Source organism: Meriones unguiculatus, chromosome 5, assembly GCF_030254825.1.
Source record: "Meriones unguiculatus strain TT.TT164.6M chromosome 5, Bangor_MerUng_6.1, whole genome shotgun sequence".
Taxonomy (NCBI): Eukaryota; Metazoa; Chordata; class Mammalia; order Rodentia; family Muridae; genus Meriones; species Meriones unguiculatus.
In genome coordinates this window covers 120,500,459-120,523,083 of record NC_083353.1, presented here as the reverse complement: position 1 = coordinate 120,523,083, position 22,625 = coordinate 120,500,459, and the positions used below count along the sequence as shown (strand labels likewise).

The window sequence follows — 22,625 nt, the reverse complement described above, 5'->3', positions numbered from 1 at the left end:
CCCTCCCACTTTTTAAATCCTTTGAAACCATTTTATAAACCTGCTTGATATTTCCTCTTGCTTGCTGCTGTGTTTTCTTTCTTTCCTTGGGAAAACTTAGGTCCTGTAAAAGCATCCCATTACATTTGAAATCCTTTTATATGTTACAGTATTTCCTGAGGCTTAATCCATGCATCAACAGTTTCTAGTAGTTTTGAGTCTAGTGAAATTCTAGCACATATTTGCACATGGAGGAGTTGTGACAGAAGTTAGTCTGAAACATACTTTATTCTGTTTTTGGCCTCATCAGGAGCTTCCATAACTCACAGGTGCTTCTGTGACCTAGTCTAAATGCTGCAGAATGTAGTATCTCCATGATTTGTACTTGACTCTGAAGGCTAGCTGAGCAGAGGAGCAGCAAAATGAGGTGCTGCTGACTGTTTACACTCCGTGAAGGATGTCTTGTTGTTTTCCCCCAATAGGGACATATTTTGAGTACTCAACCACATAATTCAATACTATGAATTACTTATTGGAATTAAAAATAGGAGAATGGGGCCTGGGGAGCTGACTCATAAGTTTAGAGCACTGGCTGCTCTTCCAGATGACCCAGGTCCAATTCCCAGCACCTGCGTGGTGGCTTAGAACTATCTGTAGCTGTAGCCCTAGAGGATCTGACACCCTCTTCCGGCCTCTCCGGGCACCAGGCATGCAGGTGCTGCACAGACACACATGCAAACGAAACACCCGTACATAAACGTAATTTTTTTAAGTTTTCCCTGTAAAAAGCAAAATTAGCTACACTGATTCCCGGGGATAGTTTTCATTTTCCAGGTAATGCTTTTGAAGCTTCATGTAATTCTGAAATAGTTCTTTTTTTTTTTTTTTTAAGAATTTCTTTTTTGTTTTGTTTTGCTTTTTGGTTTTGGAGACAGGGTTTCTCAGTGTAGCTCTGGCGGTCCTGGTCTTGTTTTGTAGGCCAGACTGCCCTCGAAATCACAGAATCTGCCTGCCTCTCCCTGAGGGGCTGACATTACAGCTGTGCCACTGTGCCCAGCTTTTTTAAGAATTTCAGTTTGCCAGAAATATATCATTAATTAGGACTTGTTCTTTAAAACATCTCAAGATTAAAGGCTATAACAGTTCACATTAAAATAATCATAATGAAAATTCTTCCAACTATTATTTTCTCATTGTACCTCTAAGAAGTATATTCAGCATAGCATTAGATTTTTTTCACCCTTAAAAAAAAGTTATTAATGTTCCCATTGAATATCAAGTTGATTCAGAGACAGGAGCCCAGCTCCTGCTCCCTCTTCATGGTTGGTCTCTTTGGCTCCTACTCAGCCCCACCCCCACCAAGTCTGAGGCAACATAGAGAGTTGATTAAAAGGATGTACTTTGGAGCCAAACTTTGAGTACTGCCTCCATGATTATCAGTTAAGTGACTGTGTGTAACTAATTAAAACTCCCTTGTGCCTGTCTTCTGAAATAGAGGCTGAAGGTAATAGATCTTTGTAGAGATATTGTGAGGATTAAAGCAGATAATCTACATGCCCCAAACACTTTGCAGAGTACTCAGTCAGAGTTAGTTCTGAAGAAATGTTTATATCTTTCTGTTTTCTACTCCTGCCCCTCTGAGACAGGCTCCTGCTACGCTGCTTAGGCTGCCCTTAAACTCTGGGCTTAGACACCTGCCCCAACCAGGTAGCAGGACTACAGGCGCAGGTTACTGTCTCTGACTAACAAGTATTTGAAGATTGCCATGTATTTCTTGCTTTTCTCCCTCTGTAGATCTGTGCTCTAACCACCCCCTGGCATTCACTTCCTTTTTTGAGTTCTCTGACTCCTCACTCTCAGTAGGTCCTCAGTTTTTAACATTTCAGTTCTCTCCTTTTTGGTTATTTTATTGTTGAGACAAAGGTTTCTGTCGCTTAAAAAACAAAAAAAAATAAACAAAACCTAAGCATTGTTTTTGAATTTCTGTAGTACAAACTTGCTGTTGTTTCCAGTTCCACCAGCTCTACCTTCTTGTTCCTCCTCTAGAACTTGCAGGCTCCTTAATTTCCTACACAGTGTCTCTTAGCCTAACATTCCCAAGAGACACCCTCCCAAGCGTGCACGCACACAGACGCACTCACTTCAGTTACCATGGCGTGTGAGTGCGGGCCAGAGCAGAGCTTTACACTGGTGAGCACTGGTGGGGCTTCCCGGGCACATCCCTCACCCTCTGCCAGGTCTTTGTGTGGCTTTTACTGGAAGACTTGGCTTAGCAGTCAGTCTGTTAAGACCTATGTGCAAATGAGCCCACTCTAGAATAAGCACTTTTAGATTTAATTTTTAAAAAAAAATCAGATAAATCATAGTTGTAAAACACACACACACACACCATGAGCACAATACAGAAAATAGATGGGAAAAAAGAAAATCCACCATCAACATTATAATGCATGTTACTGTCAGGTTTTTTAAATTATTTGTTTACTTGCTTGTATGCATTGAGTATAGGTGTGCATGTGACACAGCAGGTGCAGGACATGGTGCATTTGTGGAGGTCAGAGGACAACTTCCTAGGGTTAGTTTTCACCTTCCACTTGGAGGCAGAATCTTCTGTGTTTCTGTGACTTTGCTGGTACTCAAGCTGCCGGCTGTTCAGCTGTCAGTTTTATTTCTTTGCAACCTCTTTCAAAAGCTTTAATCTTATTGTTAGTTATTGTATGTATGTGATGCATGAGTGTGGGCACACATGTGCCACCACATGAGTGTAGAAGCCCTGTAGGGCAACTTTGGGGAGCTGGTTCTTTTCTTCTACTGTGTATTCCAGGGTTTGAACTCAGGTTATTAGGCTTATGTATCAAATACTTTTATTTGCTGAGCTTTCTTGCCATTTCCCCCAACTTTTTCATAAATTGCTTTAAAAACATGTGCCAGATATTATTAACTGCCTGCATAATATATGCTAGTATTCTCTCCATTTCGAGGGTGAGAACAGGACCAGGATAGGTTCTTATAATCTATTTTTTAGATAATCATTAAAGTTGTTATTTTAGATTTATTTTTATGCATGTTTTACCTGTATGTATGTATGTGTTTGGTGCCTGAGGATGTCAGAAGAGGTCATCAAATACCCTGGATCTGGAGTTACAGACAGTTGTGAGTTGCAGTGTGAGTACTGGGGGTGCAACAAGTGCGCTTAACCACCAAATGGCCTCTCCAGCCCGGGTCATTAGCAATAATAGAAAATACACTCAGAATGACCAAAGCTGAAACCAAGTGATTTTGGTCCATGTGCTGGGCAAGGAATTCAGAGCTTTGAACACAACAGGCAGTGCTCTGCCCTGCACTTCTCCCTTAGCCCTTCCAAGCCTGCTTCTTCTTCTTCTTTTTTTTTTCATTTTTTTATTATTATTATTAGTTATATTTTATTAACTCTGTATCCCAGCTGTATCCCATTCCCTCATTCCCTCCCAAACCCTCCCTCTCTCATCTCCTCCCTGCCCCTTTCCAAGTCCACTGATTGGGGGGACCTCTTCCCCTTTCATCTGACCCTGTTTTATTCAGGTATCTTCAGGACTGGCTGCAAAGTCCTCCTCTGTGGCCTAGCAAGGCTGCTCCTCCCTTGGGGGGTGGGGAGGTCAAAGAGCCAGCCATTGAGTTCCTGTCAGAAATAGTCCCTGTTCCCCTTACTATGGGAAACCAATTGGTTACTGAGCTACCACAGACTACATCCGAGCAGAGATTCTAGGTTATATCCATACATGGTCCTTGGTGGAGTGTCAGTCTCAGAAAAGACCCCTGTGCCCAGATATATTTGGTCCTTGTGGAGCTCCTATCCTTTCCACATCACACAAACTCCCCCTTCTTTCATATGATTCCCTGCACTCTGCCCAAGGTTTGGTTATGAGTCTTAGTATCTGCTTTGATACACTGCTAGGTAGAGTCTTTCAGGGGCCCTCTGCGGTAGGCTCTTGTCCTGTTGCTTGTTTTCTCCTATGTCCAATGCACCTCCCATTTGTCTTTCTAAGACAAGGCTGCCCACTCTCTCCATATCTCTTCAACATAGTACTTGAAGTCCTAGCTAAAGCAATAAGACAACTAAAGGAGATCAAGGCGATACAAATCGGAAAGGAAAAGGTCAAAGTGTCACTATTCGCAGATGATATGATAGTATACCTAAGTGACCCCAAAAATTCAGCCAGAGAACTCCTTTAGCTGACAAACACCTTCAGCAAAGTGGCAGGATACAAAATCAACTCAAAAAAATCAGAAGCCCCCCTGTATACCAAAGACAAAAGGGCCGAGAAAATCAGGGAAACAACACCCTTCACAATAGCCACTAATAACATAAAATACCTTGGGGTGACTCTAACCAAGCAAGTGAAAGACCTGTTGTAAAAAACTTTAAGTCTCTGAAGAAAGAAATTAAAGAAGATATCAGAAGATGGAAAGATCTCCCGTGCTCATGGATTGGTAGGATTAACATAGTGAAAATGGCCATCCTGCCAAAAGCAATCTACAGATTCAATGCAATTCCCATCAAAATACCAACTCACTTCTTTACAAACCTTGAAAGAAAGATTCTCAGCTTCATATGGAGAAACAAAAAAAACCCAGAATCTCCAAAACGATCCTATACAACAACAGATCATCTGGAGGTATCTCCGTCCCCAATCTCAAGCTGTACTACCGAGCCTGCTTCTCATTCGAGTTTGGAGCAGCTTCCAGCTGGGGATTAGGGTCCACACATCCACATTCACCCATACACACTGAGATAGAGAAAAAGGAGGAAGAACCAAATTCTAGGAAAAGTACAGTGGCTGTGGCAGAAAATCAGAACTGCCTTTAAGTGGAAACCTTAGCTTTGCACCTCTCACCAAAGAAGAGAGAGGTGTGGGGTAGAGAGAAGTGTGGTGGCGGGTTTACATGCAGGACCTACATGCAGGCCCCTGTGTGATTTGTGTTAGCCTGGTTCTGTGTGTCAGTGTGGGCTGTGCTTCTTTCTTTTTGGTTGGCTTCCTTTTCTAGCAGGGAGGCTGCTTGTTGCTTACTCTTCAATTGTTTGAAATATAATGAATAATAAATTACATCTGTTAGAAGTCTGTCTTACAGACTGCAAGGCTGGGTTTGTTGTTCACTGGCCAATGCAGGCTCCTTGTGTTCTGATCATTTTTAGGAATTGAACCTCAGCTGGTGGTAGTGACGGCACACGCCTTTAATTTGCACTCAGGAGACAGGTGGATCTCTGCATTTAAGGCCAGCCTGGCCTATAGAGTGAGTTCCAGGACAGCCAAGACTACACAGAGAAACCCTGTATCAAGAAAAAAAAAATTTTTTTTTTTGTTTTTTTAAATCTCAGTTTTGACAAAAACACAAAGGAAAAGGGAGGGACTTGGGCCATGGCAACAGCTTTATGGCTGAGCACATGTGAACTAGCTCAGAACAGAATCTGGCGTGGTTCTGCTTAGAATGCTTGTTGCTTCCAGGCTGTTTGGGGTAATGTCATCTGCTCTTACATGTGAGCTTTGAAGTTTCTCATCGGCAAAGAGAGCAGCACAGTCTGAACCCCTGGCTTTGCTTCTAATCGTAGCCATGAGTCTCTCTACCATGTTCCAAACAATGCAGTATGTTAGTAACTCCGCTTCCTGTTAGAGAACTCTGCTCTACCATGTATGTGGTTTTGGTTTTTGTTTTCTAGTTTTTTGAGTTAAGCAGATAGCTGGGGAGATAGTTTAGCTTGTTAAAAGTGCTTGCTGTGTAAGCATGAGGACCCGAGTTTGATTCCCAGAAATCATGGAAAAGTGATAGATAGCTTTGGTGGTGCTTGCTTGGAACCCCAGTACTGGGGAGGCAGAGTAAGGAGGATGCCCGAGGCTTGTTGGCAGTCCAGCTCACCACCCTAGCCTACTTGGTGAATTCCAAGCCAGTGGGGTACTCCGTCTAAACAAAGCACACCTGCGGAATGACACCTGAGGTTGACCTCTGTCTTCCACCTGCATTCTTATATACACATACGCAAATGTTCTGAAATAAGAGCCAGACAATCTGAGGTACTAACTCATTGTTTATTAATAACCCTTTTGCACTGTAACCACTCCTAATATGTTAGTGATGGGAGAACTACCCTTCCCCATCCCTCCTATAAACACCACCAAAGGATAACTAGGAGGCTACATAGGTGAGATCTGCTTTGAAGTTTCAGGTGAAGACACAGTACCATTCAGAGTGATACTGAGAACAAGATTTTCTTACTGAGAAAGTTCCTAGTGACTTTCCTTAAATTTGCTCCCACAGAGAAAGCAAAAGCTTCCAACGGCTGTGTGCTGGTTCACTGCTTAGCCGGTATCTCTCGCTCCGCCACCATCGCTATCGCCTACATTATGAAGAGGATGGACATGTCTCTAGATGAGGCTTACAGGTAAGGGCAGGAACATGGCCTGTGGGACTTGCTTTTCATTTTCCCTGAAACGGAAATAGCTATGAAGATGGGTAACCAGATGAATGTAGACCAAGATGATTTTGGTCATACTCATCACAGTTTGCTAGTGACTCATGGTCTTGCAGAGACTGAGGAAGAGTATAGTTCTGCTTAGCTTTCATTCTCGCCTACTGTGCTATTCATCTCAACTACTTTTCAGTAACAATAGATCAGGAGAGTTTATTCCTTTCCCTCGATAGAGAAGCATGGCCTTTTCTGATTGACAAGTGGGGAAAGCGGCTCACACAATACCTGAGTCTGCTCTGCTTGACTGTACTATGGAGATGAAAAAGCCCGATGCACCCATGTATGAGATCTGAATAAAATGTTCTGTCCTGTCTAATTGGCCAGCTTTTGCAGGTAGTAATTTTGACTAAGCTGCCCTCTCCTTTTGGCTCAAAGGAAAAGGCAGAAAGTGGCAGGATTGCCGAGGACTTGTATCTTCTTTGGTGATAACGAGTCTGAGTTTACTGCATGCCCTGTTAGCAAGTAGTTTGTTTCCATATAAGAGTTAGAATTAGATGCCTTGTGTTTACTTCTTTTAATATTTGAGTTTCTAAAAATGTAGATTCTGGAATAATGAACTAAGCTGCTCAGACAGCTTGTCTTTCTGGACACTAGAAGGGAGGGTGCTCTTCCTTTCCACACTAGCTCTCTCCAGTTAGGCCTCTGCTCCTGTCATCCTTCTGCTTAGGCTGACGCCAAGTGGGAAGGCCCACACCCTCATATCACTTCACAGTTTTACTATGTGAGTTTTTTGTCTTGATAAACTTTTAACATGGTGATCACAAAAATGGACCCAGGCATTAGACAGTCCAGGTTTTGAATCCCACTCCATCATTGAGTAGACATATGGTTTGGGACAAGTGAACTTAAGGACTTTGTGACCTGATCAAGCTAACACAGGTTAAGGACTGAGTAATTCAGTATAGTAGCAAAGCGCTTAGCACCCAGAGATCACTTCATAGTCTGTCATTTTGAATATAAAGAAATCCATTACCGGGTGCCCTGACACTCTGCCATCTGGTGCCATCTCTTTACGGGAAATGTGTTGAGAAGTAAGTGTGATGAAGAGGGGGTCCTGGAAAGTTCAAGCTGATGAATGGCCTCGCACTGCTGTGCTGGTGTGTTGGCAGGGAGAGGAGCAGCCCCTGGGGTTGAGGAAAGACTCCTCTTGTCCACTGCATTGGAAGCTGTGGCTTCTTGGAAATAAGATGCCTGGAGGCCTCCAGCACGCATCCCACCACGCCACAGCTCTCCCGACAAGCTGTTCTCTACCTTGACCCTGGACTTGTAAATGAGTCCTCTCCCAACATGTTGGGAGGGGTTAGTAATACTCTCACTTTCTCTGAGTATCCTCAAGAGAGAGTGCAGTTGTAAAACTCAGGGGTTTTGCTTTATCCTCTTTACAGATTTGTGAAAGAAAAAAGACCTACGATATCTCCCAACTTTAATTTCCTGGGCCAACTCATGGACTATGAGAAGATGATTAAGAACCAGACTGGAATGTCAGGGCCAAAGAGCAAACTCAAGCTGCTGCATCTGGACAAACCCAGTGAGCCAGTGCCTGCAGCCTCAGAGGGCGGATGGAAGAGCGCGCTGCCTCTCAGTCCACCCTGTGCCAGCAGCGCTACCTCAGAGGCTTCCGGGCAAAGGCTTGTGCATCCTGCCAGTGTGCCCAGCTTACAGCCTTCCCTCTTGGAGGACAGCTCACTGGTACAGGCGCTCAGCGGGCTCCAGCTGTCCTCAGAGAAGCTGGAAGACAGCAATAAGCTCAAGCGTTCCTTCTCTCTTGATATCAAATCTGTTTCGTATTCAGCCAGTGTGGCAGCATCTTTACATGGCTTCTCGTCAGAGGATGCTTTGGAATACTACAAACCTTCTGCCACACTGGATGGGACCAACAAGCTATGCCAGTTCTCCCCCGTTCAGGAGGTATCAGAACAGACTCCAGAGAGCAGCCCAGACAAAGAGGAGGCCCATGTCCCCAAGCAGCCCCAAGCTACCAGGCCTTCGGAGAGCCCGAGCAAGCGCTTGCACTCAGTGAGAACCAGCGGTAGTGGGTCCACCCAGAGGTCCTTCTTCTCACCACTGCATCGGAGTGGGAGTGTGGAAGACAATTACCACACCAACTTCCTTTTTGGCCTTTCCACCAGCCAGCAACACCTCACCAAGTCTGCTGCAGGGCTTGGCCTGAAGGGCTGGCACTCGGACATTCTGGCCCCCCAGTCCTCTGCCCCCTCACTGACCAACAGTTGGTATTTTGCCACAGAGCCATCACACTTCTACTCGGCTTCAGCCATCTACGGAAGCAACCCCAGTTACTCTGCCTACAGCTGTAGCCAGCTGCCCACTTGCAGTGACCAAGTCTATTCTGTTCGTAGGCGGCAGAAGCCCAGTGACAGAGCTGACTCAAGGCGGAGCTGGCATGAAGAGAGCCCGTTTGAAAAGCAGTTTAAACGCAGAAGCTGCCAAATGGAATTTGGAGAGAGCATCATGTCTGAGAACAGGTCAAGGGAAGAGCTGGGGAAAGTGGGCAGCCAGTCTAGCTTTTCAGGCAGCATGGAAATCATTGAGGTCTCCTGAGAAGAAAGAGCCTCAGAACTTCTGTTGACAGTTTTGTTTCTTGTTCACAAAAAAATATTCCCTGTAAATCTGAAATATGTATATGTATATACATATATATTTTTGGAATATAGAGCTACGGTGTAAAAGCAAGAGACGGATCAACACAGTTGCTCTCTCAACACCTGCACTGAGAGCAGCTAATTCTCTCAGAAAAGAGTGGAAGGGTAGATGTTAGAATTCCCCCGCCAGGAGAAGAGATTTTGTTCAGTGGATTGCACATCTTGTTCCTACAAAAGCAAGGTTTGTTTTTGTTTTAATGTTAGAGGACAAAATCCTCCCATTTCGTGTGCAACGAAGATCTAGAACTCATCTCTGTCCAGGCCCTTCCCTAGTGACCTTAGCGCTGAGACTGAGCCATCTGTGGGTCAGGCGGGAAGACCCTCTAGGGACAGACCCTAATGGTAAATCCGAGAGAAATGATCCCGTCCAAAGCTGAGTCATAAATCCAAGCTTGATTGACAGCTGAAGGACACGGGCATCATTCTGCTGGATGAACTATTAGGAGCCTTGCCCAGATCTACTTACAACCAATCCAGTACCTCAGACAAGACATTTGGGGCCATCACCACTACCATGTCTAGCAGCCCACTTTCTAGGCATTGTGAATAAGTAGGTAACGTGTCACTTTCCAGACAAATTCAGACTGTCTGCACAAAACTGCAGGGGGCCTGGTGAGCAGTCGCCATGTCCCCTCTTCTCATCTGAATGACGAGGGGACACCAGCTAAAGTTCAGCTTAGCCAGAGATTGGCCAGTCGGGTAGCTTGGAGACTTAAGCCAGGGATGGGACACTAAACAAAGAATTATCTAAAGTGGGACCGTTAATCCTTAAATTGACCAGACTTGGTTTAGAGATAAATATGAGTCATTTGGGCTTGGTAGCCAAGTGACAGAACCTTTAGGTTCTGAGCCAAAACAGACGTTTTTTAGTTCTGTTTCATGACATGAAATAAAACTATGGGAAGATTTAGGAAGGTAAAACTTGAATCAGGAAACTGATTTCCTTGGTGGCTTTCCCCCACCCCCACTTTGGTTATTTCTAGAATCTTCTCAGACTTCCAAACTTACCACGGGCTTTAGTAAGCAAGAACTATTCAGAATAAAGCATACTAGAAAGGTTAAGATGGTGTTGAATTTTGTTTAGTTTTGAATACAGGAAAGCACTTTTCAAAAGGTATCCCAGCATGCTTTCTGAGGAAGGGACACATCAGAGTGGAAGCCCACAGTGGTTTCTCAGTCCCTGGCATCCAATCACCGTGGACTCAATCCTGGCAGCCGAGAACAGGAGGTCATAAGACCAAGTGTGTACGTGATAGTACCTACCTGCCCTGCAGCTTCCTGGTTGCGTCTTACCCTCTAGAGCACAGTCCTCCTCAAGGCCTTGGTTCACGGCAGCAGGGTGTGTGGGGGGGGGTTGTCACTGTTCTTTACTGTAAGTGTAGCTAGGGGCTGACTCATGTCTCAGGTTTTTCTATGTTAGTGAAATGGACGGTCCTTTGACTAGGATGTGACTTAATGTTTCCTATAGTGATTGCTAAAACCAGCATAGAATGACGTGATTCCAAGCCGACAGGCTGGTCATGAGGATTCTGAGCCTCATGGACATACTGGTTCGGTACAGATAAGCTGTGTTGGGCAGAAGACAGAGGCAGAGCACACACTGCACAGGGAGCAGGTTGCACTCTGAGGGTCTGTTCGGTAATTTGTGGTTTTAGATAGACATCAAAATCTCTTATGTAATCAAAAATTCTCAAAGCTTCACAGTAAATTTTGATACATTGTGTACACACACTAAACATATAAGAATCCACCATCTTAAAATCTGGTCACATTGGTAAGACCTAAGTTAAGAATGAAAGCAACAGCTCCATCATTAAGTGTGTTCCAAGAATATTGGGGGTTTGGCTTCAGTGTCTTTGGGCGGTGCACTGCCTATGCCACATAGGGAGGGCTCTCTGGGCTGCGGCCCCTCCTCCACAGCTGACAGCCACACACTACACTGTCAGTCCTTCATCACTCATCATATCGTCAGTTCTTGGAATCACAACTACCATGCTGAAAGGGCTGCCTCTGAGGCACGGTGTGGGGGTGTGGGGGTTGGCTCTCCTCGTGGGAGCACAGGGAAGCCTGGAGTCTACTGGGATGACACAAAGCAGTGATTTTAATGAGCAAACCTAGACTCTGTGAGAAATGCTGGAAACTGTTTAGACCATTTGTAAAGTTGGAGTGGAAAGACTGTATAAATGTTTAATATGAATATAGTGTTCTTTGGAGTAAGGCAAGCTGTTGAATGGTTCACTTGTGCATTTCTCATTTTGATGTGTCATGTATGTTAATATGGTAAAATAAAATCAGAACTGGTACCTGTTTATACATAAGTGTGAGAAGTGACCTCTCCCTGCAGCTCTCAGCCTTGGTGGGAGCATGCTGTCTGTCTAAGCTGCAAAGGAAGGGGGTCATGGGACCATAAGTGAGTTTAACCACTTCAAATGGAAGCAGCACTGGGTGTGGTGATGCCCGCCTGTAATCCCAGCATTCAGGGAGGTAGAGGCAGAGGCAGGTGGATCGCTGTGAGTCCAGGACAGCCAAGGCTACACAGAGAAACCCTGTCTCAAAACTCATATAAAGTGGAAATGGCAGCTGATACATCACATGTGCCATTCACGTGGAGCAGTGGCAGATGCTGGCCTGCATCCCTAGGCCAAGGCCTTCCTACCTGCATCCCTAGGCCAGGGCCTTCCTGCCTGCCTGGTTGCAGGGCACACAACGACAGCTGCTTGCATGTGCACCTACCACAAATAAGCGACTTCAGTCCTTACAGGGTAGACTGAGGAAGGAGAGCGTTTACACATGGTTCTCAGAAGCTGAAATGAGGCTCAGCTAGTAGAGTGCTTACCTGGCATTCATGAGGCGCTGAATTTGGTCCCCAGCACTATAGAAAGCAGACGTGGCAGATGATGGCGATCCTAGCACTCGGGGTATGAAGGTAGAAACCCCAGGAGTTCATGGTCATTGGCTACACAGCAGGTTAGAAGGCCAGTCAGTACCTAATGAGACCCGATCTCAACCCCCCCCAAAAAATCTGTTCTCCATGCCACATATACCTTAATGACATTGGATCATACTAGAAGCCTAGCCTTGCCAGTTGACTCAAAAGGACACACTATAGAGATGAGATGCTTTCAGTACAAGGCAGACAGTAATGGCCATAAAGGAAATCATGGCCAGTGAGATGGCTCAGTGGGTAACGGTGTTGCCATTGCAGACCTGGAAACCTGATGTCAAGATTCCCAGAACCCATGTCAAGATAGAAGAACCAGTTCCACAAAGTTCTATCACACACACATGGAGAGGGAGGGAGGGAGGCAGGAACAGAGTTCTAGCCCAGCCAGGACTACACAGAGACTTCATTACTGGGAATGTAACTCAGTGGTAGAGTGCTTACCTAGCATGTGCAAGGCCCTGGGTTTGACTCGCTAGCACTTGAACCAAAGAAACCACAAAACCCAACCAAATGAAACCATTCCTCTGTTCCAGAGCTCCTGAGACTCATCAGATATTTACTTTGCATACAGCACCAGTTAGGTATTTTCTGTCCCAAGGAGTTGACTTCCAAAAGGTGAGAAATTCTATAATAGTATGCATGCATATGTACACATGGATGCAGGTGTGATTGCTAATCATATGACTTTGAGGGAACCAAAGTCACCAGGACCAAAAGCAACTTGGGGAGGAAAGGGGTAATTTGGCTTATTCTACATGACGGTCCATCGCTGAGGAGGTCAGGGCAGGAAGCTGAAGGCAGGAGCTGATGCAGCTGGCTTGCTCCTCATGGCCTGCTTTCTTATGGAACGCAGGACCGCCAGCCCATGGGTGAGTGCCCACACCTGAGTGAGCTGAGCCCTCGCGCATCAAATCATCAAACTAGAAAATGAGCTTCAGACTTGCCCACAGGCTAAGCTAGCGGGAGTGTTTTCTCAGTTGAAGTTCCCTCTTTGCAAATGACTTTTCAAACTGACATAAATAAAAGTAGCCAGCAAAACATGAAATCTACAATGTAGTCTAGGTTGTCCTTGAACTCTGCTTAGCCCAGACTGTCCCTAAATTTACAATGATCCTCCCACTTCAGCTTTTCAAGCACTGGGACTAGAAGTGTGCTCCCCCAGACCTCATTACCTCTTGCTTTAACACTACCCTACGTGTATTAAAAACACCCTGCATATAAAACAAGCATGAAGGCCCCCTTCACTGTAGTAAAGAGCCTACAGTCAGTGCAGTGCTCGTCCCTAAATACAGACAAGCACATCACAGGGAAGCAAAACGATTCTCAGAGGCACGGTGGAACTCTGGTTTAAAAAGCAAGGAGGGGAGGGAGGAACGGAGACCCTGGGAACTCACCGCCTAGGAACAAGTAAGTACGCACCCCACGTGCTGGGTGTGGTGGCACCTGTCCATTATCCTAGCACTTGGGGAAAGAGGCTGTAGCATGAGAAAGTCAAGATCACCTTCAGCTACATAATAAGTTCAAGGCCAGCAGCCTGGGTTATGTGAAACCCCATCTCAAAAACCAAAACAGATGACTAGAGTTGATTCACAGACTTGATGGCAGATAGAGAATGGGAGATTATTGTCTTCAAGGGCATGGCTGCCAGTGACCTGACTTCCTTCTACCAGGCCCATCTCCTACCTCTTTCCAACAGCACCATTTTCTGGGGACTGTGCCTTTCACATTAATGGGCCTTTGAGGGACACTAGCTCCAAACTGTAGTCCCAGGGGTCAGGGAAATAAAAATGGCTTACCAAAAACCAAGGATAGAAGCTTCCTTCCAGGGCTTTCTGACAGCTCCACAATAACCTGTACTGGCCAGGTGCCATCACAGACAACATAACAGATGTATCACTCAGCTTCCCAGCTTCCCTTGGGAGAGGATCCCAGAAGCCCTCAGCAGCTTCTCCTTACAGCAGAGCCTTCATCCACGTGCCATGAATGCTCAAAGGAGAAGCTGACACTAACTCCCCAGGCTGCAGCACCCCAGCAGCTCTGTACAAGGTAGAACAGGGCTGAACTGAGCTCCTCTTCCTCTAAATCTCATGGAAAGGTCACTGGTGTCCAACCCCACCCCAAAGTAGACCAGGAAGGGCTTCTGGGAAATGGTTTAGCTTAGCCAAGCTCACACCACCTCACTCACCCAAGTTAAAGTAGGAGGACCCTTAATACAAGCTCTGGCTGGCCATAATTTCTTAGAAGAAAAAGAGAGCTGCCTGCTCCAACTTTCTTTCCTGACACAACCCTTCTGCCGTGAAATAAGGAGATGGCAGGGGAGCGCAGCCTCTGGGCCTGAGTCTAAGCGGCACTTCAGGCCCTCATTAAGCAAAGCAAAGTCGAGGGCGGTGCCTGATGCCTGCACTGTTCACACAGCTTGTGGACAATTAGCCCTTCTTTCTTTGAAGGTTTGTGAGCATGTCTCTGTGTAGAGAGCTGGCTTCCAAGTAATCCACAAGCCCCAGGAGAGACTATGACCATGGTGGCTTTAAACATGTCTCCTGCCAGTCTAGGTAAAGAGATGAGTGCGTACTGTGTTACTGTTCAACTTTCTGTCCAGTTGAAACATAGAAGGGAAGTCAAAACTACTTCTGAAGGTAAACGGTGTTTCCTCTAGCCACATCACATTCCAACGCTTTGTGGAAACAATATAAAGCTGCATGAAAAACCAAAAACAGCATGAAACATTATGGGGGGAAAGGTGAAGGAATCAGAACTCAGTCTGGAGCTAAAGCCTCAGTTATCTGACAATTGAACACAGACATGAGACAGAAGGATAATATGCTGAAAACACTGGAGGGATTGCTTAATGCAGGCTGCCATTTCCTTCACCCGTGACATGCTCTAGAACCTCCGAGGGGGATTAATAGGTTTCTGAGCTACAGAACACCTGGTTTAAATTGTACCTCCAGGGAACTGCTCTAGAAATGGCTAAAGGCCAGTCATGAGACCACCTTCACCAGGGACCCCAAAAGAGGTAAGATGATGGCACACTCCCAGCCTGCTGCTGCAGCTCCCCAAAGCTCTCTAGCCCACCTCACCCCTTCCACGTGGGGAATGAGATCATCAGCCCCAAGAAGGGAGGCAGAATATAACCCAAAGCTACCCGGAAAGTGGCAGGGCCTGCCTGGGTACTTCCAGCTTTGAAGAAATGAACAATCCTGATCTATTTAGTCATCTGGAACATACTGGACATATTAGGGCTGGTAAAGCAGTGCCTGTACCCTCAGCACTAGGGACGCAGAGGCAGGATGTGGCCACAAGGTCAGCTTAGCCTAGTAGTGAGTTGCAGGCCAGCTAGAAGCACACAGATCTGTTTCAACCCCCACAAAAAGAAATTACTAGAGGTTACTGTTTTTCTGTGTCTAATTTAATCTTTTTCCTTCTCCATAGTTTGAATGTTCATGCTTCCTCTGCCATTCAACTATCATACGCCCTACATTTAATTTGGGTTCTAAGAGCAATATAAATTAGTATCTGATTAAGAAACAGGGTTTAGGGGGCCTGGTAAGATGGCTCAGTCAAGGTGCTTGTCGTGCAAGCCTAGACAGAGACCTGAGTTCCAGCCCCAGAATTCACATGAAGGCGGAAGGAGAGAACCAACTCCACAAAGTTGTCTTCTGACTTCCAAGTATGTACTGTGGCAATCCTATTCACACACATCATAAACAACCACAATAATAATAAAACTAAAAATAAAAAGAGATCAAAATCAGATCAAGTTTAGCTGCTATACAATAAATTAATCAGATTCATTTTAATCTTATAAAAACACTGAAGCTATTCTGACACCTGACAGAACACACAGGGAACGAGGTAGCGGCTACAAGCTCCCAGCCCTGACAATCTCCTCAGACCCAGCCGCTATCTTCCGGCCTGTCCCCTGCATTCATCCCATCCCTCCCTTCCTCGGGCCTTTCTTCCACAGCACACCTGTGTAATGGAAGTTTTGGTTTCTTTAAAAACTCAAGTTATGTAATGGAAATATGTTTTTGTTTTAATCAAGTGTGGGACTTTAATTTGTCCACTGCTGATCATTGCCAGCTGGTGACGGCCTGCCTTGTGCTGCACTGAGAGGGGCGTGGTCTAGGACTCTGAGGGTTAGAAATAGGAGAGCCCAGAGAGAAAGGGTGGCGTGTGTTGAGTGGCAGTTGGGAGAGACCAGAGATGCTTTGTGGCACAGCAGCTTGCTTAGAGGAAACTGCTGGCTGCTTTTGCTGTTGATGCAGAATTGGTATAGCCCTAGAAGAAGCCATCGACCCTAAACAGCTGGGAAAAGTAAAGGGTCTGTGTGCCCTCTCCCCACTAACCTTCCCTCTCCTTCCTAGGTTAGGGGGTTGGAAGAGGCTTTAGGGAACCCCAAATAAAGCAGAGTACGGCACACCTGTGATGAACAGATGCTCTTTCCCCAGCTTCATGACCCAAAGACATCAGTGGAGGGCAGAGGCTATGTGGCCCCTTTAGTGTCCCTGGCACACCAACAAAGAAACTCAGTGGATCTCTGGAACGAGAGAATGACCACCCCTGGAGGGGGGAGCAAATGCCGGTGCAAACCTTGTGAAGCCGAGGCCTGCTCAGCTGAGAGAAGCCTGGACTCTGAACTCTGCATGGGAAGCGGTTAACAATGGGCAACAACTTTGTGAGCGGCTGAAGGGAGTCTGCCGCTTCCAGTGGCCCGCAAAGGGGGCACGGTACCTGAAAAACAGAGGCGGTGTTCTGGCAGGGCAGGAGCACAGGGCCGATGCCTCCTTGGTGTGATGGCTGCTGTTGGTTGGAAACAGTAACTGGACTCAGTCAGATCTTATATTTACAACCACACTGAGAGAGCCTGAGTAAAGTCTCACAAGGTGCCAAGGAGAACACAGTTTCCTAACATTTCCCCCACAGTTTCAATGCAGTAGCTACCATTTCCCCCACAGTTTCATTGCAGTAGCTAGACTATATACACTTTTAATTCAAAATAGCTGAGCAAAATAAAAATAACTCTCGATGCAAAGTTTTTACAAGAATTCCTGGAAAGTCAACTGTCCCAACTTCAGTTATCAAAAACCAATTATGTGAGGAAATCCGTGCCAGTCAAACGCATCTAGGCAAACATCTGGGCCCAGGCAGAGGCTGGAGCTGCGCCCAGGAGGCAGGTGCCTGCTAGAGCCGCTCCCTCTCGGGCCGCATGCTGAAGGGCTCCAGACGCTCGGCCTCTGGCAGCATGCTGTTGAGCCTCTCCATCAGTGGCACTGTCTGGTCAATACCCATCTGGATGCGGCGGAGGATGGCCGACATCTCATTCACCTTCTGGATCTGCTCTGCATACTTGGCATATCTTTTCTGGCGCTCCTGCATGAAGCAAAAGAGGGTTTCCACGGACAGATCCATCTGCAGGAAGTAAACAGAGGCAAGAAGTATTATAGTCTGTTTCCCACAGCGTTTAGAGCCATGGTTCTCAACATGGGGTCGAAACCCCTTCAGAGGTCACATATCCGAGTTCTTGCATATCAGACATTTCCATTATGATTCACAACCATAGCAAAATTACATGCACAAAGTAGCAAAAAACAATGTTATGGTTTGATACATGAGGAATTGTATTAAAAGGTCACAGCATTAGGAAGGTTGAGAACCACTGGAAGGGCCAGGTGTCCAGCCGAAACCTAGAGGAAGCCAATCAGTGTCTTGAGGACTATTGAGGCCTATCCAGGGATATTTGGAAGTGTGTGCTACTCATTCACTGTTGAGACTCTGTTTGTTTGTTTGTTTGTTTGGTTGGTTGGTTGGTTGGTTGGTTGGTTTTGAGACAGGGTTTCTCTATGTAGCCTTCGCTGTCCTGGACTCACTTTGTAGACCAGGCTGGCCTCGAACTCATAGAGATCTACCTGCCTCTGATCACTCTGTAATCCCCGAGTGCTGGGATTACAGACAAGCACTACCACGCCTGGCTCTGTTGAGACTCTCAAGACTTCTCTCTATGAAAGGATACTGGGCCAGTGAGATGGCTGAGAGGGGAGAGGTGCTTGCAGCCAAGCCTGATAACCTGAGTTTGATCCCCGAAACCCACAAGGTGAAAGAAGAGAACCTATACTCTCCACTTTGTCCTCTGACCTCCACAAGTGCAGCATGTGTACCCACAAGAACACGCACATGCACACATTAAGTAAATTTAAAACAAATCAAAACAAGAATCACGAGTAGACATCAGATGGGGGAGCTGACTGGCTTTGTCAAATGAGCTACTGAAATTTATACCTTCTGTTTCTTCTGCAAAATGAAAATTACACAGTAGCATTTCTTCTTCCTTTGGTCACTAATGACATTTTCTTTTCTGTGTGTACACGTGCTCACCTGTGTATTAACAGGTCAGAGGACCCTCCATCTGGGTCTCTGCACCCGCTGAGCCACCTTGCCGGCCCACAGGGCAAGCGAGTGTGCCACTCACTTCAGCCAGTGAGGGGCACGAACAGGACAACAGTTCCTAGCACTATGATGGACTGGAAAACACCCCGTGGCCTGGTCAGCTCCTGCTCACGTGGTGCACTCAGTGTACCAGAGCAGAACACCTGGTATTAAAACCACGCAGCTCTTACTGCCTCACTGCTGTGCTAAAACAGCGGCTCTCAACCTCCCTAATGCTGGCAGCCCTTTAATACAGTTCCTCGTGTAGTGGTGACCCCCAACCATAAAATTATTTTTTGTTTCTACTTCATTACATTTTGCTACTTTTATTAATTGCAATGTAAATACCTGTTTTTTCTGACAGTCTTAGGTGACCCCTGTCATTTGACCCAAAGGTTGAGAAGCACTGTGCTAGATGCTTTGTCTCTGTTTTACAGAGAACGAGCTCTCTCACTTTCTCTCTTAAAGAAAAAAAGAAGGAAGGAAGGAAGGAAAAAAGGAAGGAAGGAGGGAGGGAAGGAAGAAAGGAGTTAACTGTAAAACAGCCTCCCAGGTCCCTGGGAGAAAAGGCTACAGGGGAGAGGACAGCCCCATGCCTGTCGCTGTCCACCCATCAAGACCATCAAATGGGACAAGGTGAAGGGGTGGAGGAGTGACTCTGCTGATGCTGGCTACAGTGCAACAGCAACAACAAGTTTAATGAGAGTTGGTTTATTGAAGAGCACTTGCTACTTTGCAGAGGGCAGATCCCAGCACCCACAGGGCGGCTCATAACCACTGTAACTCCCATTCCAAGAGATCAACACTCTCATGTGACCCTTAAGGGCTCCTGCATGTGCGTGGTGCACACAGCTACACACATACATCACACAAATAAATCTTTATTAAAAGTTTCGAAGACAAAAAATTTAAACTAATAAGAAAAAGCTAACTATAATTACAGAATTTAAGGTTCAGCCAGGCACACACCTTTAACAGACAGAGTCCAGGCCAACTAGGGCTACGTAGTAAAGTAAAAACTCTGTAAAGTAAAGCCCCTAGTAAGCTAAGATTAACTTACTGAGGAAAGTTTTCATACAAAGGTAGTGCAGCCCGTGTCCTGTGGATAGTCAGGGAAGACAGAGCAGCTTCCTCGGCCTCACACTCCACTCCCACTCCCCCACCGACACCCAAAATGCCCATCCTGCAAACTGCCTGGAATGTCCCTTTCTCTGCTGGGCAGAGAGAAAGGGACCACCAGTGGAGATGAGGGAGGGCACCTCCTGTGTTTTACATGCCTGCACCCCTCTGCAAGGACCCCACATCTACCTATGCCCCCTTTCCTCCTCATATACTTAACTTTCGAGACGCGCATTCCACCCCATTCTAAACATTGCTGCAGCCTTTCCCTTCCCACTGCATGCTGGAGCCCATTTACCATGCAGAGCCTCTGAAGAGGGTTTTGACAGAAATGCGAGGCCCAAGGAAAGCCAATCCTTCTACTTTTGCATAGTGAAATGGGCGGAGGGGTGGGGCAGACAGCATTAGTACTTCTTCAGCTGGTCTTCAAATGCTCAGAGATGAAGAGGAGCTGGTGGGAGGGGCAGGACAAAACCCCAAATCCACCCCAATAAGGACTCGGTGTGGAAGTGATGTACCCTCAGAGGACCTGCCTAGATGCCTGAAATAAGTCCCTTAAGAGGGCAATGGCATTGGGAAGGTATAGCCAGCACAGCTCACTCAGTTGCTCAGACTCGGGAACCTTCTCTCATCATCACACTATCCACCTAGACGGGAGATCCCCTGCTCTTCATCCTGAGTCAACCACAGGGGCAGACACACGGGATCAGACATAGGAGTTTAGCTGAACTGACCTCCACGGCTCCTGTGGGTCACGGCTCCAGTGCTTGGCAATCAACTCATCAACCCTGACATGCAGCTCAGTGGTTTCATAACTATCTTGTGAAGTGTTTGTTGAGACGCACACACCTTCCTGCATGGCCATGTCCAGCTGGGCTGTAGATACCGCCTAGTAGAGGGCCGCTGCATTCACAATCCATAGACTGTGACTGTCAGCACATGCCAAGTGTCACGCTGGCCCCAAGGGTAGACACTCTCAAACCCAAACTCGCCCCATTTACGGTGCACATTAGCATGACGTTTCCACTGTCTGTTAGCATGACTTTACTGTTGCAGGAAACAAAGACTCAGAGAGAGAAAAGTTGCAAGTGACTAGGTTACGGGAACTTCCAGAAGAAACCCCAACTATTTAAACAAACAATTTGATTTTTCAATAAACAGTGAACAACTGTTTGTTCTCCACAACTCGTGTTTTAAATCCTTGCCCTGCTGTGGTCATATGCCTCTGTTCTAATCAATTATGGTGGACGCGTCAGTCACGGCAGCCTCTGGAAATTTTCTTCAATTGCCAGCCTGCAGTGACCTGCTGCTCATCGTCTGCTTAGTCTCATCCCCCTCTGCTGCAGCTGAGGGAGAACACATAAGTCGTGACAATGGGTTGGCAGGGGGTGAACTACAGGAAGCCCAAGCCATGAGACTTTGTGGGCAAGAGCAGTGCCAGGCCAAGAGAGAAGAAATCTTTCGTTTTTATATAAGTCTCGGCAATGTTGGGGTTTTTGTGACACTAGGACAATAAAGAGGTAATGCTGCCCTCTAGATCTCACCATTCAGTTCACCGCCTCTTCAAACCTTGTCCTCCCCCTCCATACACCGAATGTTTTAAAGGACCTCCATACACACGCCATGGAATATGCACCCTACACATAAATAAATATAAAAAGAAAAAAGGCAAGCCACACACAAAGAAAACATACACAACACATGCATTTCATAGCAAGAAAGCCAGTTAGTATTGGCAATTGATGCTAAGAAAAATCCATCAAGGCCTATCAGGACATCAGAGACATTCTGCACAGACACATAAAAAGTGCTCCTGAAATGTGGATGAGCCACAGTGGAACCTGAGCAAGGTGGCCCTGGAGAAAAGGACAGAACTATAGGGGTTACAATACCTGATTCCGGGATATACTATGAAGCTACAGAAGTCAAAACAGACACATCAACCAATGGACAGAACAGAGCTCAGAAATAAATCCATGTGTTACAGCACCAAGAACACACATTAAAAAGAATAGTCAGATAAGGACTGAGCATATCCTCATCCGCTGAGGCCAGGCAAGACAGCTCGCCTGGGGAAGTTATCTAAAGCAGGCAATGGAGTCCATGTTAGCAAGCCCACACAGGCCTCCGCTCATCAGGTGATCCACACGAAGACCAAGCCACCCACCAGATACACATGTACAGGGGGCCTAGGGCTAGACCATGCATGCTCCTTAGCTGATGTCTCAGTCTCTGTAAGCCCCCGTGGGTCTGGGTTAGTTGTGTCTGTTGGTATTCTTGTGGGGTTCCTGTCCTTCCATCTTTCCCCCAACACTTCTACAAGCTCCGCCCCCCCCCCCAGAGCTTCCACCCTGTGCTTGGCTGCATGTCCCAGCATCTGTCTCAATTCACTGCTGGCTGGAGCTCCCAGTCCTGATGTGCTGGAGAGGGGGCTCGCCTTGCCTAGGCGCAAAGGGAGAGGGGAAGAGGGAAGGAGGGGGAGGGAGGATGGGCAGGGGAGGAGGTAAGGGTACCTTTGGGATGTGAAGTAAATAAACTTAAAATAAAAAATTAAAAAAAAAAGAATAGTCAGCCTAGACATCCAACAAGAGATAAAATAAATGGTAAAATGTAGGACATACAAACAAGACAGTTGTTCAGTTGTAAAAAGGAAGAAAAGAAGAATGGAATTTTTTGTATTTCCTTATTATCTGTTGTTATTTCTGATGAAAGTGTAAATTTATACAACCACTTTGAAAATCAGTCTGACGCTTTCTCAGAAAATTGGGAATAGCTTTATCTCAAGACACATATATACCTCTCCTGAGTATATACCCAAAAGACGCTCCACTATACAACAAGGACACCTGCTCAACTATGTTCATAGCAGCTTTATTCCTAACAGCCAGAATCTGGAAATGGCCTAGATGTCCCTCAACCGAAGAATAAAGAATATAGAATAAAGAATAGAGGATAAAGAAAATGTGGTATATTTACACAATGGAATACTACTCAG

General features: G+C 46.1%; 2 protein-coding genes across 2 annotated transcripts in view; one reads left to right on the top strand and one right to left on the bottom strand.

Moving 5' to 3' along the window:
- Dusp16 (dual specificity phosphatase 16) overlaps positions 1-11,459 on the top strand; it is a 77,335-nt gene extending 65,876 nt beyond the window's left edge. The window contains exons 7-8 of the mRNA XM_060384305.1: positions 6,271-6,394; positions 7,867-11,459. Coding sequence (XP_060240288.1) covers positions 6,271-6,394; positions 7,867-9,040 — 1,298 coding nt within the window. The 3' untranslated portion in view covers positions 9,041-11,459. The remainder of the gene's footprint in view (positions 1-6,270; positions 6,395-7,866) is intronic.
- A 5,446-nt stretch (positions 11,460-16,905) lies between these two features.
- Borcs5 (BLOC-1 related complex subunit 5) overlaps positions 16,906-22,625 on the bottom strand; it is a 68,657-nt gene continuing 62,937 nt past the window's right edge. Inside the window, exon 4 of the mRNA XM_021641328.2 lies at positions 16,906-17,497. Within this exon, the coding sequence (XP_021497003.1) occupies positions 17,270-17,497 (228 nt within the window). The 3' untranslated portion in view covers positions 16,906-17,269. The remainder of the gene's footprint in view (positions 17,498-22,625) is intronic.